The following is a 15,884-nucleotide window of genomic DNA, read 5'->3' as shown; positions in this document are numbered from 1 at the left end:
AAAAATCTAGAACTAAAAGCTTACAATTATGTATGAGGTATATCTATTCTAATTAACAAAAACAAAGTACCCAAAATTAGTTGCACAGTAATTACTTAATTCTAATCCAAAGTGATTACACATATGTATATGTATACATTTATAACAAATTATTATATCTTACCTATTTACATTTATGACAATGAATACGGTATTGTAGCCTTACAATAGCCTTAATTAATTAGGCGTTTATTCAATCGACACTGCCTTATAGGACGGCGAGACTGGGTCGGTGGACTAGAGGATTTTTCAGCTTTGGGTTCTTCGTCGACTGCTACTGGGGAGGGGACCCTTCCTTCTTTCTCAAGCTCACCGATTCTATCCATCGTATTCGTATCTTTAAGCTCCCTATCTTCTTTGTCAACCGAATATCTACCCGGGTTCTCATTACTACCCTCAGGCCAGTCGCCAGCTGCTCCCTCGTCGGATGGTAAAGACGATGTACCAATTACAGACGACCTTGATCTCCTTTTTAATTGATCGATATGTCTATGTGATTCCCTACCCGACGTATCACAAACCTTATAATCAGTTGTACCTAAACGTTCTGTCACTGTTCCTGGTAGCCACTTATGTGCTCCACTATATTGTCGTAACCATATCTCATCTCCCGGTTTTAATTTACGTTCTATTTCCAACGCAACCCCTTCTCGCTGCTGTTTGCGTTGACGAGCCTGAGATAACTTGTTTTCTAAATTAGGTCTCAAGACATCCAGCTTAGTCCGCAATCTACGACCTAACATTAACGACGCCGGGCATTCTCCCGTAGTACAATGTGCGATATTTCTATAGTGTAGTAAAAAAAAATTTATACTTAAATTTATATCCGTCCCGTCTCGTAAGGCCTTTTTTATCACTCTTTTAATCGTACGAACGGCATTTTCTGCGGCTCCATTAGAAGCTGGATGGTACGGAGCCGTATGCAAATGAATAATACCTAAACTTTTAGTGAATGCTTCAAAATCGTAACTTGAAAACGGAGGTCCGTTATCAGAGACTATTTGTTTCGGAATACCCCATCTCGCAAATAACTCGCTTAACTTGGCTATACAATGTACTGCCGCAGTACTGGGAACTTGAAATACTTCTAACCACTTTGTATGTGCATCCACAATTACTAAGTAAATTTTATTATTAATGGGACCCAAAAAATCCATATGTATTCTGGACCACGGTCGAGTTGGCCACGGCCACGGAGTGGGCGCGTGCCGAGGTGGTGCGTCCGCCTCAGCCGCGCACGTATTACACATACGACATTGTTGTTCAATCGCTTCATCTATGCCGGGCCACCACACGTAACTTCGTGCCAAGGCCTTGGTCTTTACTATACCCATGTGCGGCTCGTGTAATTCCGCTAACACGACACTTCTACAACATTCGGGCACCACCACTCGATGGCCCCACATAATACAGCCTAACTCCTCATAGAGCTCAGTTTTTCGATTGAAAAATGGTTGGATTGTTCTAACTTCATTAACCGATGGCCAGCCATCACGTATATAACATAATATTCTACTCAAGATTGAATCCCGTTGAGTTTGCAATTTTATCTCACTATGATCCATTAGTAAGGCATTATGTGCAAAATGTAGATATGTTTGCTCCGGGAGGCTTGAAGGGAACTTTGATTGAATGGGTAATCTCGACAATCCATCGGCTGCGTTATCTTTGGTATTTACATACTCAATTTCATAAGAATACGCCGCGATTTTTATAGCCCAACGTTGCAGTCTACTAGCAGCCATCGCCGGAATACCATGTTTTGGGCCGAAAATACTAACGAGTGGCTTGTGATCGGTGCGTAGTATAAAACGCCGCCCGTACACGTACTGATGAAGTTTTTGCAAACAAAATACGATCGCTAAAGCCTCCCGATCAATTTGTGCATAATGTTTCTCCGCGTCGGACAGCGCCCGCGATACAAACACTACCGGTCGTTCCGTCCCGCTCGCGCCGTCCCTCTGTGTGAGCACTCCGCCTATACCGCGCGCACTCGCGTCACACGTTAAATATAAGGGCTTATCGGGATCGTAATGTGCTAATACTCTGCCGCTCATAAGAATAGATTTAATTTCTGTGAAGGCCGCTTCACACTCCTTCGTCCACTCCCACGTGACCCCTTTTTTTAGTAACCAATATAAGGGAACTAAAATAGAACTTATGTTTTTAATAAATTTTGAATAAAAATTGACAAACCCTAAGAATGAACGTAATTCGGATATATCAGACGGGTGAGGAAGTTTTCTAATTGCCTCCATTTTCTCGGGATCTACCTTAAACCCGTCTTTTGAAATAACATATCCTAGATATTTTACTTCCTCCATCATGAATTGGCATTTACTCTTTTTTAATTTCAGTCCGTGGGAGTGTAACTTATTTAAAACCTTATTTAAAGTGAATAAATGTGATTTTTCATCAGGGGTACCTATTATTATATCGTCTAAGAATATTTCCACATTCGGAATATCATTAAAAAGATTCATCATAATACGCTGGAAAATGCCCGGACTTGACGATAGACCATATACTAATCTGTTATATACATATAAACCCCTATGCGTGTTAATTACCGTAATTTCCTTGGAATCGTCTAGCTCAATCTGATTATAGGCCTGTGATAAGTCAATTTTCGAATATACCTTAGCCCCGTTTAACCCCACTAAGAGATCATCTATCCGCGGCAATGGAAATCTGTCTACTAATAGTACTGGATTCAAAGTCACCTTGTAATCCGCACAGAGGCGTAGCCCACCGTCCGCCTTACGCACGGGTACCAAGGGAGTAGCCCAGTCCGAGCTGTCGACCGGTCTGATGATTCCTTCGCGCAGCATGGAGTCTAGCTCCGCGTCGACAGCGGGGCGCAGCGCGTAAGGCAGCGGTCGCGCGCGGTAGTACACCGGCGCCGCCCCCTCCCGCAGCCGCAGCGTCGCCTTGCCCCCCGTGAACCGACCCAGCTTGCCATCGAATAATTCCTTATATCTGTCGAGTACAGATAGTAAATTACTATTATTACTATTACTATTTTGTGATAATATTGACACATTGTTGCATGACTTCATAAAACATGGTATTTTAATTTTTAAGTCACTCAGCCATTGTCTACCTAATAACGACGTAGTACCCCCTTCGATAACCAATAACTCTAAATTTTTACTTTTTCCCCCATATCGGACCATCGGTCTAATGACGCCAACCGGTTTTATTCGGCTACCATCATAGAATTTTAAATACAAATCTATTTTTTCTAGCGGTCGATTTTTGAAATATCTTTCATATGTTAGTTTACTGATACACGATATAGCCGAACCGGTATCTATCTCCATCTCTATATTAACATTGTCTATTAACAAAGATACTCTTACCGGTTTATAACTATTTAAACATAACTGATGTATCTCTTCCTCCAAGTCCGTATTGCTGCTATCCGACTTCGCCTCCGAGGTAGTCTGCGCTTCCTGGACGTGGAAAATTCTATCCCGGTTATTCTGGCCTCCCTTGCTCTTCGCTCCCTTAGAACACATTCTTCTAAGATGGCCTATTTGCTTACATCGGCCACAGGTGTAATTCCTGAACCGACATGTGCTCTTCCAGTGATCTGTGCCCCCACAAGCATAGCATTGCCGAGCATTATTTCCACTCTGAACCGGTATGTAATTATTCTGCCGCTGACTGCCGCCGTTCCGGTCACCCCCCACAGCTTGTTTGATCGCCATTACGGCACTGGTTCCCGCTGGCGCGCCTACCCTGCTGTCCATCAGCTCCACCGCGGCCGCATCCCGTTCTGCTGCCTCCAACGCACAGGCTATTCTAACTGCCTTCGCGTAATCCAGCCCGTCCTCCGCAAAAAGTCGTTGCCGGATTACATCACTCGTCAGTCCACAAACGAGCTGATCTCTCAAACTCTCTTCGAGCATGGCACCGAACTCACAATATTTAGTTAGTTTTTTTAATTCTGATATATATTGTAGTACACTTTCACTTTTTAACTGTCTTCGTAGTCTGAAATAATATCTTTCCGCCACTACCGACCGTTTTGGTTGCAAATGATTTCTTAATAAATTTACCACTGCTTCGTATGTTCCTTCCGATGGCTTACGTGGGCTGATCAAGTTACTTAATAGTTCGTACGCCGCATCGCCCATGACTGCTATCAATGTTGGCAACCACAAGTCGCGTTGTATTCCGTTCACTTTGAAATACATCTCCAAACGTTCCGTGTACAAAGTCCAATTTCCAGAATGTATATCGAATTCACTTATTTTACCCATTGCCATGGCGAATTCGTACTTCTAATTATATCAATATTTTAATATTACACACCGTAACAGATATATCTGTTTTTATTTTTATCTCGTCGCCAATGTAATGTTCTTTGAATAAAACGCAGTTATCCGATAGCCGATTTATTGCAAACTAAACTAAGTATTATAATACAAAGGTGACAACCGTCATTTATCAATAATTCATATACCTACATTTCAAAGTCCTTAAGTGTTAAGTTTTTCAAATGTACATACAGTAAAGAATAAATATTTTTAAGTACAGTACTTACGTACATTAATATAATACCTACTTTTTACTTGTATCTATTGTTATCAAAATTAAATTATAAGTTCTTAACTTGACCACGACTATGTGACCCTCTCTTGGCGCCAAAACGACTGAAAAAATGAACAGCATACGACGACGACGCAGTACCTATAGAGTGGAGCAACTGCTTATTCAGTTTTATTCAACTATTTAGTCCCTCCACCGTTACAATGAATGGAGGCGGATATTACAATGTACGTAGCATTGCGAATATAAAATATCTAGATTAGGTATAATAAATTCATAATTCATAGGCCGTTACGGTATCAGAGCCAAAGTCTTCTTTCTTTGTTTATGTACTGTTAGATGCGACAGCGACTTTGTTTTTATATTACTATGTAATGATTGATATACCTAAAATAAATAAAATATCTGAGGTTTGGACAAAAATTCAAAAGGTACTTAATTTTTAAAAAGTATTTTGAAAATACCTATTTTGCATTTAGTATTTGAAATGCAAAACACAAAACTATTTTTGTTTTTAGAGTGACATTTCTATGAATTCACTGTCGATAGCGAGCGGTGCGATGGAAAAAGATAACCGTTTATAAAAATATAATAAATAACCCTGGACAATTAACACAGACTGATACTGAACTGATATAAATAGATATTTTTATTTTGTAAATACATATATAATATACATATAAAACACCCAGACCGATGAAAACAATCGATGACCGATGAGTACAAATGTTTGCATCGTGCGAGAAATCGAACCCGCGACCATCGGATGTAAAGCGGTGTGACCACCGAGGCAGTCGAAATATATAAATAATCTTATGAATTTAATTTATTCTAATTTGTTTATGTGCGCGGGGTGCGGTGTACGGTGCTCCCCCTGCCTCCACCGTTGCTGGAGCTTGCATGTATGGAGCATTGCGAATATAAAATATGTAGATTAGTAAATTCATAATTGATAGACCGTTACGGTATCTATATATATTCGGATTAAAATAAGTATCGCAGTAAGGACCAGTATATAAAGTGATCAACACAATTAACTGATTTTTGAAATATATATACAGAGCCAAAAAGTCTTTGTGTATTCAAAAAATATCTAATTTGTTTGTGTGCGCGGGGTGCGGTGTACGGTGCAGGGGGGACCCTGCCTCCACCGTTGCTGGAGCTTGCATGTATGGAGCATTGCGAATATAAAATATCTACATTAGTAAATTAATAAATTCATAATTGATAGACCGTTACGGTATCTATATATATTCGGATGTAAATAAGTATCGCAGTAAGGACGAGTATATAAAGTGATCAACATAATTAATTGATTTTTGGAATATATTCAGAGCCAAAAAGTCGTAACGAATTACATTGCTACTTTTTGGTATTTTATAGTGGATATTTCACTATAAAATATTATTATTTCTTTAGATTATGACATAATAGCATAGTTTACATGATTTTAAGGGAAACATACGATAAAAAAAATTCCCGTAAAATGTAAAAGATAAAAAATGGTTATTGTTGGTTATCCTTGAGAGATAGACATATACCATCACGGACTTTTTTGTTGACCTTATTTTGATACATCTCACAGCACTAGACAATACGCATTTTCATTAAACAGTATTGTATTTTTTTTATTTATTTAACTTTAATGCACAAAAAAAATTGTACATGTGGCGGACTTAATATCTTGCCGCGTTATTTACCAGGCAACCATGAGTGGTGCAGCGAAAGATTATTGGCGGTGCACTAATATAAATAAGAAATGTCAAAAAAAGATTTATAAAGATAATAAAGATAAGCAAAATATACATTTCTATAAAAAAATAACAATATACATACATAAATATATAACCCATAAATGTATAAATAAATACATAATGATCCGATAATCAAATTATAAGTACAGTCTCAAATTGAAAGTAAGAAAAACAGAAAATATAGAGAGAACTATAGGGATATAACAGAAAGATGTGAAAAAAGGAGGACAGTAAAAAAGTTAGAAATTTAAATAATGTTCCCGCAATTTCTGTTTAAATGAATTTATTACATTATTATATATATTAGGCATACGACTAGCCTTATGCTGTTACTTTTTTTTTAATCTATACATCTATACATGTAAATAAAATTGGAGTGTCTGTTTGTAATATTGAAATAACCGTTTTTTACTACCTGCATATGAATATAAATACGGTACATACACCAAAATAACATATTTTACAAGTTTTGTCTGTCCGTTTGTTTGTTCCGGCTAATCTCTGAAATAGCTGGACCGATTTTGACGGGACTTTTTTTGGCAAGTAGCTGATGTAATAAGGAGTAACTTACGCTACTGTTATTTTAGAAAAATAAAATAAAATTTCACGCGGATGAAGTCGCTGGGGCCAGCTAGTCTATAGATATACCGAGATTTAATATTTAAGGCGACGCATCGCAAATATTGACCTCAGATACCTTAACTTTTCTCAGCAATTACAAATCCTTCGGGGCTGATATTTAGGTATTTCATTTTTCAGATCTTTGACATCATATTGACAGTTCTCGTTACATGATTGATTAACTTTTGTAGCAGAGAAAAAAATCTCAAAGATTGGTCTTAGAAAATATATTTTTGACTGGTATAAGAAAACGGGAGTGATTTAAGACCCGAATTATTCAATATACATTATACTAAACACATACATAAATAGTGTAATGCAGATGTATATAATAATCAATAGTTTTTATTTTAAACAAGATAAACTGTTTTTCCGCAAAAAATCTCTTGCTCACAAGTTGTTTTGTATGAGAGTTAGACCAAGTCAGTCAGTCCCCGGCCCCTGCCAACGTCGGACCTGTGCTTAGCGCGGAGAGCTCGCCTCGCTATCAAATCGTAAATCATTTCGTCATACTATACTGCGTACGCTATAGTATGGTGCGGGTGACAGTTACTAATTTTACATTTAACAATTACTGTATTTAAGTTAATACAGTTAGTAATGATTTATTGTACATATTACGAATGTAATACTAAGTAATAATTTGTAAAGTAGTGACAATTAATTGTTAAAAATGATAAAAAACTTTTAGTATTAATGTAAAGAAATGGTTAAGAAAATATAAACAAATTTTACATTATTTTGATTTCGTAGTTATTTATAAATAAAAATAGGGCACTCCCATTATCTATACATATAAATAAAATTGGAGTATTTGTTGGTAATATTGAAAAAACCGTTTTTTACTACATGCATATAAATATAAATACGTTACATACACCAAAATAACATTTTTTACCAATTTTGTCTGTCTGTCTGTCTGTTTGTTCCGGCTGATCTCTGAAATGGTTGCACTGATTTTGTCGGGACTTTTTTTGGCATCTGACTAAAATAAATAGTCTTGTACGCCGTTTGGTAGGATTTTACATTATTTTATTGTAAAACTAATTTTATTTTTTATTTCTTAACTCAAGAAGTTTTGTTTTGCTTAGATGTTTTTTTATTTCGTTAGTTGCTGAAGTAACAGGTACAGGTAAATAATACTTATTTATGCAATTACCTTTCATTAGACGTTAAGAAGAATTTTAAAATGTTGATAACTGTTTATCTAGAACAGGGGTGAGCAACCTTTTTTATCAACGGGTCAATTTAAATTTTTAATATTTTGTCGGGTCGCACCTAAAGTAACACTTATTAATAATAATTTACAAAATTATATAATTACATGATAATTATAATATTTACATGATATTGAGACACAAAACCCTCAATAATGTATCACCCTCAATGGGTAGCCGGCCTTTTTACCAATATGTCCCGCCAAACTGGATGGTCTGTTCGGCTATTAGGATTGGCGAAGTGACAACCCTACACCCAAAGAAAAAATCGACTGACTCATTATAACAAAGTAAAATCGTGGAGTCGTCTATGAATTTATACAAAAATTAAATATTACTGTAACTTAATTCTTTTACTATTTCAAGTAATGTAATCATTTAGTTACCCTTTTTACATTTTTTACACTATTTTATTTACTTATACGAATAAATGTTATACGTACTAATACTAATAATATATAATATTGAATCCAAAATAAAGTATTTTTTCTCAATGTTACTACATATTTAGTGTAATCAAAAAACTTATTGATTGTCAATAATTTCACAAAAATATTATTTAATTAATCATTGTTGTCTGTCCGACTATATGTTGGAGTATCACATAAATATTTGTGACATATTTTCAACTTTATTTTCCCCGATAAGTACTTTTTATCTGTAGTAAGTCTAGATAAGCACTTTTCTTTGTAGCTATGGAAAGCAAATCAAAGTAATGGTGAAATATTTGGCTTCGATTATACTATACAGGCTGTCCCAGAACTCAATTTCAAGCAGTGAGAGAATTGATTGTAACCATCATGAGAAAAATCAGAAAAAAATCTATTCCATGCAGTTTGAAAATTAGGGGCATTAAAGAAAAACTTAGAAATTTGGTCAAACTATAACCATTATTCGGTCATTGTGGTTAATTTTTATTATTTTTGTTCATTTAAACTTTGGAACCATAAAGCCAAATAACATTTCTAGAATCACAGTAAAAAATAATGACACAATTGCCCCAAGTTTTCTAGAATTAAGACTATTTGTTAAACTATATTTAAAATTTTCATAAATTGTCGAGTTTGAAAAGCCCTCTTTTAAAAAAATGTACTAAAGTGCCATTAAAAGTTCGGACATTTAATCAGGATTGTAAATGTACAATACTTGTTAGTTTCATACTAAAAAAAAACGAGAAAAAAACCTCAAGTAACCCGATTTTTGCTAACCCATTTTATTCCGTTCAAATGTTTCTTATTCACACAAGCTTATAGTAGTAGGTTCTTAATCTTACGGCAAAATGATGAGAGAAATGGGTAGTGGACATGTTGTCGTGAGCGAGGGAGACAGATGTGCCACGCAGTGAGACGGAGATGCGTCGTTTAAACGCGCGCGAATGAAACAGATACAGTCGCCATACCAAGCAAATGGCTACGCTACCAGTCTGACACCAGTTAGTACATTTTGCTCATTCTGTTTCAGCTTCAGCTCAGCCTACTGCGCGTCTTTCCGTATTCGCTGTTGTTGGCTTCTCTTTTTGGACTTGGATTTTTGTGAATTGAACTTGTTGATTCCATACCGACAACTTTGGGTTGTCTCTTTTGGAATTGGACTTTTGTGTTGGTATCCTTGTTATTTACTTCACAAAAAATTGCGAACAAGCACCTCATTTATGAGGAATGCAGATGCAATGCAATTGCTGCCGCTAGGCTTTATCGTGAAAGATATCCAAATTTAGAGCGCTATCCAGATCACTGCTTATATGTACCGGCCGCACTCACGGAGGGCGGCCATTTCCCGAATCAAATACGGGCTGGAGGTAGAACTCGCTTTCCTTACGAGGAAGAAGTGTTGCAAAAGGTCGCAGATGACCAAAGTATTTTCGTTTGTACACAAACGAAAAGACTTTTCTTCTTTTTTCTTTTTTTTTTTCTTTTTCCCGTTCTTTCTTATTGTAATAGCACAGCACATCGTATTTTACAAAGACCCGAAATGCATCCGTTTCACGTACAACGAGTTCAAACTTTTATTCCTCAATATTATCCTTATTTAAATAAAACTAAACTAGGTTAAGATTTTTCTTCATTTTAATTATTTTACTTACTTTTGTTGCCTTTGGTAAAAGTGGTGTCATATCTGTCTCGCTCACTCATGGCAAACATGTCCACTATCCATCTCCCTTATTATTTTGCCGTAAAATTAAGATTCCTTGGTGGTCCAAGGAAATAAATAAATAAAAAAGTGAAATAATGAAAAGTATTATATAAATTTATTAAAACGTATGTATTAATACGTGACAACTTTTTATCCTTTTCTTTTTATCGTAATAACTTTTTATCCTTTTTACGAAAAACAGCGCGGACGGATGAATATGAAATTTCGCGTACTTATAGTTTATATAGAGAAGGTTTGCAGAATAGTCATTTAATTATGCATAAAAATATAAATAATCATGTTAAAACCTATAATTATTCAATAATTTCATTTGTATGAAGTTAATAGATCTTTTATGATTAGGTTGTAATTGTTCACGTCCTTTTTACATGTAATTAAAACTTAATATTTATTATAATAATTTATAAATTACTGTAAAAGTTTTACTATTTTGTCATAAAGTGTATATCTTTACGTACTTTACTTACATATAATGTTAAATTACTTACGCATTTTTAAAAATATACTTTCTAAAACATAAAGAAATAATGTCCACTACGCGTATCAAATAAATAAAATTAAAGTCAGGTACATTATTGCTAAATTTAGGTTTATTGTATCAAATATATAATATATATAGATTTTTTAATTGATAGACCTATCATTCACAGAAACGTAGACTTACTGTCTCTTTTATAAAGTAACTAACCTTCGTATATTTTCACATTTCATTTAACGTAAGTAAGTTAATATGTAGTATACATTAAAATATCTAGCTGTTTCAAAAAAATGTCGTTGGCAAATAAATAAACGTCGTAATTACCAATTACAATATATACGAAAAACACAAAGATTATTTTTTGGTGTTTCTTTCAAAGATAGTAATAAAAGCACTAGTTTACGTTAATTATAATCACGGAAATATGTAACTCTACCTCAATATTTCTATTTAATTATTTACTTTAAGAATCTTTATAATTAATTCGTATCGTAGTTAGTTCCACTGTATTGTAAATTCTAAAATATCAATGTGCCTTCATAAATATAAATTATATAAACAAACAGGAAGACTCCGTAATAGTTTTGTTCAATTGGGGACCGAAGCTTCGTCTACTTGATTCACGCGTTACATTGCGACACGGACGCGTGTTCGTGATATCGTGGTACGGGGAGAGCGAGCGAGCGCTGGCGGTCGATCGGCGATACGTAAAACTATCGGGGTGCATGAGGTGCGCAGACCGCGGGGCCCGATTTTGAAGTAATAGTTTATCACGGCGTCGCCTTAAGTTGCTATTATGTTGTTGACAAAATTTTACTGTAATATTACTATTACGTTATCCTACACAATTTGTATTATTTTGAATGAATAAATAAATAAATAATAATCTATACATCTATACATATAAATAAAATTGGAGTGTCTGTTTGTAATATTGAAATAACCGTTTTTTACTACATGCATATGAATATATATAAGGTACATATACCAAAATAACAATTTTTATAATTTTTGTCTGTCTGTCTGTCGGTCTGTTTGTTCCGGCTAATCTCTGAAATGGCTGGACCGATTTTGACGGTACTTTTTTTGGCAGGTAGCTGATTTATAAGGAGTAACTTAGGTTACTTTTATTTTAGAAAAATAAAGTTAAATTCCACGCGGACGAAGTCGCGGGAACAGCTTGTTTTTAATAAAAACGGTTTATTTGATAGAAAAAACATCTTTTTTGTGGTACTTGAGAATGTTGAAGCCTGTTGTTTGTAATATTGAAATAACCGTTTTTTACTACTTGCATATGAATATAAATACGGTACATACACCAAAATAACATATTTTACAATTTTTCTCCGTCTGTCTGTTTGTTCCAGCTAATCTCTGTAATGGCTGGACCGATTTTGACGGGACTTTTTTTGGCAGGTAGCTGATGTAATAAGGAGTAACTTAGGCTACTTTTATTTTAGAAAAATAAAGTTAAAAACCACGTGGACGAAGTCGCGGGAACAGCTACTGTATAATATATTAGAGATACCAACGTGTTTTTTTATTGATGACTAGCTGTACACGGGATTTCGTCCGTGTGGAATTTCACTTTATTTTTCTAAAATATAAGAAGTTAAATTCCACGCGGACGAAGTCGCGTGTACAGCTAGTTGTCGGTAGTCTAGCGATTTAGCACACTGCTTTGATTCCTGCTTGGTGGTCGAGGGTTCGATTCTTCGCACGCTGCAAACATTTGTATTCATGAGTAGGATTGTTTGTAACGGTCTGGGTGTTTTCTATGTATAGATAATATATATGTATTTACGAAAAAAATCTTTGTATTTATATCAGTTGTCTGGTACCCATAACATAATCTTCAGCTAGCTTAACTTGGGTCTAGATGAAGCTGTGTGAATTGTCCTGAGATTACTATTATTATTAATTGGTACACAGGTAAACTACTAACTAGGCCATATTGGTGTTGTTTGTTATGGTGAAAAAACTAGTATATATATAAGTTACACGTACAATTTCAAAGACTTATTTCTTGAAAACTGCTGGCTATTCTGAAATAAAACTTTAGGGTTTGTATATGTAATGTTTGCATATAAAATATGATTAAAGGTTACCAGTGTATTTACACTTTTACTGAACAAACAGAGTTGTTTAATACTGAAAATATTGTGTGGAAGGCATCAATTACTTTCAGTGCATGTATAGCTTTTCTCTTTTCCTAATTATTATTATTATTAAGTTTAAAGTGGTTGAATTTTACGTAAGTGGTATTTATACATTATTTCTAATTTACCATTTATTTTAAGTTTTTTAAACTCTATTCATCGAGACCTATCTAATGAGTCCAAACACGATATTTCTGCTGTAAGTTTTCGAAGAGTATGTTCATCATCTGATAATACTGGTGCCAGCATGAAGTCAAGGTTAACAGATAACTAATTACTTTTATTTCGTCAAAATCTTTAGATTACGTATAATAAATTCATAATATCGCTACCTATTCAAATCAAAACAAGTATTAGGTACTTCATTTACTAGTATATAAATTCATCAACACACAAGTAAATGATTTTTAAATATATTCAGAGCCAAAAAAAAATCTTTGTGCATTTAAAAAATTTTGCCGATACGGATTCACTATTGCAGTAAATTGTTGAAAAAATATATATCGAGTATCTACTACTATCGACGAATACATTTGGCAACAACGCATGGTCTCGGCCGGAACGGCAACATCGCATACTAGAATACAAAGATAGTGGTAGAACGCGGAACGGCAACATGTTGCCGTTCCGCCACGCTACCGTTATAGTGGTAGAAAGAGAGAGACAGTGGAATCAGCAATATCTACGGATCGTGGCTGGATCAACTAAGTGTGCAAGTTTATATAAATGTATATATATATATATATACATTTGTCTTTAATTCAAAGGAAATACAAATAATGAACGCATCACATTTAAAACAGTAATAAGTACGTAATATTATCACATGGTAACAGCACGTATTATGGCAAAAATAAACATCGGCTGATTTGAAAAGATTTATTATAGTAATAATAGTAATCTCAAGACAATTCACACAGCTTTGTCTAGACCCAAGTTAAGCTAGCTGAAGATTATGTTATGGGTACTAGACAACTGATATAAATACAAAGATTTTTTGTCGTAAATACATATATATTATCTATACATAGAAAACACCCAGACCGTTACAAACAATCATACTCATGAATACAAATGTTTGCAGCGTGCGAGGAATCGAACCCTCGACCACCAAGCAGGAATCAAAGCGGTGTGCTAGCTAAATCGCTAGACTACCGACAACTAGCTGTACACGCGACTTCGTCCGCGTGGAATTTAACTTCTTATATTTTAGAAAAATAAAGTGAAATTCCACACGGACGAAATCCCGTGTACAGCTAGTCATCAATAAAAAAACACGTTGGTATCTCTAATATATTATACAGTAGCTGTTCCCGCGACTTCGTCCACGTGGTTTTTAACTTTATTTTTCTAAAATAAAAGTAGCCTAAGTTACTCCTTATTACATCGGCTACCTGCCAAAAAAAGTCCCGACAAAATCGGTCCAGCCATTTCAGAGATTAGCTGGAACAAACAGACAGACGGACAAAAATTGTAAAATATGTTATTTTGGTGTATGTACCGTATTTATATTCATATGCAAGTAGTAAAAAACGGTTATTTCAATAATACAAACAACAGGCTTCAACATTCTCAAGTACCACAAAAAAGATGTTTTTTCTATGAAATAAACACTTTTTATTAAAAACAAGCTGTTCCCGCGACTTCGTCCGCGTGGAATTAAACTTTATTTTTCTAAAATAAAAGTAACCTAAGTTACTCCTTATAAATCAGCTACCTGCCAAAAAAAAGTACCGTCAAAATCGGTCCAGCCATTTCAGAGATTAGCCGGAACAAACAGACCGACAGACAGACAGACAAAAATTATAAAAATTGTTATTTTGGTATATGTACCTTATATATATTCATATGCATGTAGTAAAAAACGGTTATTTCAATATTACAAACAGACACTCCAATTTTATTTATATGTATAGATTATTATTTATTTATTTATTTTTTCATCCAAAATAATACAAATTGTGTAGGATAACGTAATAGTAACATTACAGTAAAATTTTGTCAACAACATAATAGCAACTTAAATATTAAATCTCGGTATATCTATAGACTAGCTGGCCCCAGCGACTTCGTCCGCGTGAAATTTTATTTTATTTTTCTAAAATAACAGTAGCGTAAGTTAATCCTTATTACATCAGCTACTTGCCAAAAAAAGTCCCGTCAAAATCGGTCCAGCTATTTCAGAGATTAGCCGGAACAAACAGACAGACAGACAGACAAAACTTGTAAAATATGTTATTTTGGTGTATGTACCGTATTTATATTCATATGCAAGTAGTAAAAACGGTTATTTCAATATTGCAAACAGACACTCCAATTTTATTTACATGTATAGATGTATAGATTAAAAAAAAAGTAACAGTCATAAGGCTAGTCGTATGCCTAATATATATAATAATGTAATAAATTCATTTAAACAGAAATTGCGGCAACATTATTTAAATTTGTAACTTTTTTACTGTCCTTCTCCATTTTTCACATCTTTCTGTTATATCCCTATAGTTCTCTCTATATTTTCTGTTTTTCTTACTTTCAATTTGAGACTGTACTTATAATTTGATTATCAGATCATTATGTATTTATTTATATATAATATTTATACATTTATGGGTTATATTTAAATGAATTTAATCGATAAAATCGTTGTTAAGTATTAAATTAATTGTAAGTGATATTAACTATTATATTATGCATAAAAAATATTTGTAATAATAAAGAAAATACAAATAAAATATTTTACTTGTTGTGTTAGTTATTTATAAGATCTTACTATAATTGTTAGCTGCTTTACAATTTAGAAAGTACAATAGGTAATGTAAATTAAAATTAATTGAATACTTAACAACGTTTTGTTCGATTAAATTCATTTAATTATTAAAATAGTTAATTTAAAATTAGAATAAAG

At 34.2% G+C, this 15,884-nt stretch overlaps 1 protein-coding gene across 1 annotated transcript; it reads right to left on the bottom strand.

Moving 5' to 3' along the window:
- Window positions 1–212: 212 nt before the first annotated feature.
- On the bottom strand, window positions 213–4,313 carry LOC131842312 (uncharacterized protein K02A2.6-like). Its single transcript, XM_059190851.1, has one exon. The coding sequence runs from the start codon at window positions 4,311–4,313 to the stop codon at window positions 213–215; it is 4,101 nt and encodes a 1,366-aa protein (XP_059046834.1).
- Between the last annotated feature and the right edge of the window lie 11,571 nt (window positions 4,314–15,884).

The sequence above is a fragment of the Achroia grisella genome, unplaced genomic scaffold, assembly GCF_030625045.1.
Source record: "Achroia grisella isolate CSIRO2021 unplaced genomic scaffold, CSIRO_AGI_Agris_v1 utg2156, whole genome shotgun sequence".
In the NCBI taxonomy this organism is placed as follows: domain Eukaryota; kingdom Metazoa; phylum Arthropoda; class Insecta; order Lepidoptera; family Pyralidae; genus Achroia; species Achroia grisella.
The sequence above is the reverse complement of the archived record's forward strand: the minus strand, read 5'-3'. Positions and strand labels throughout refer to the sequence as shown.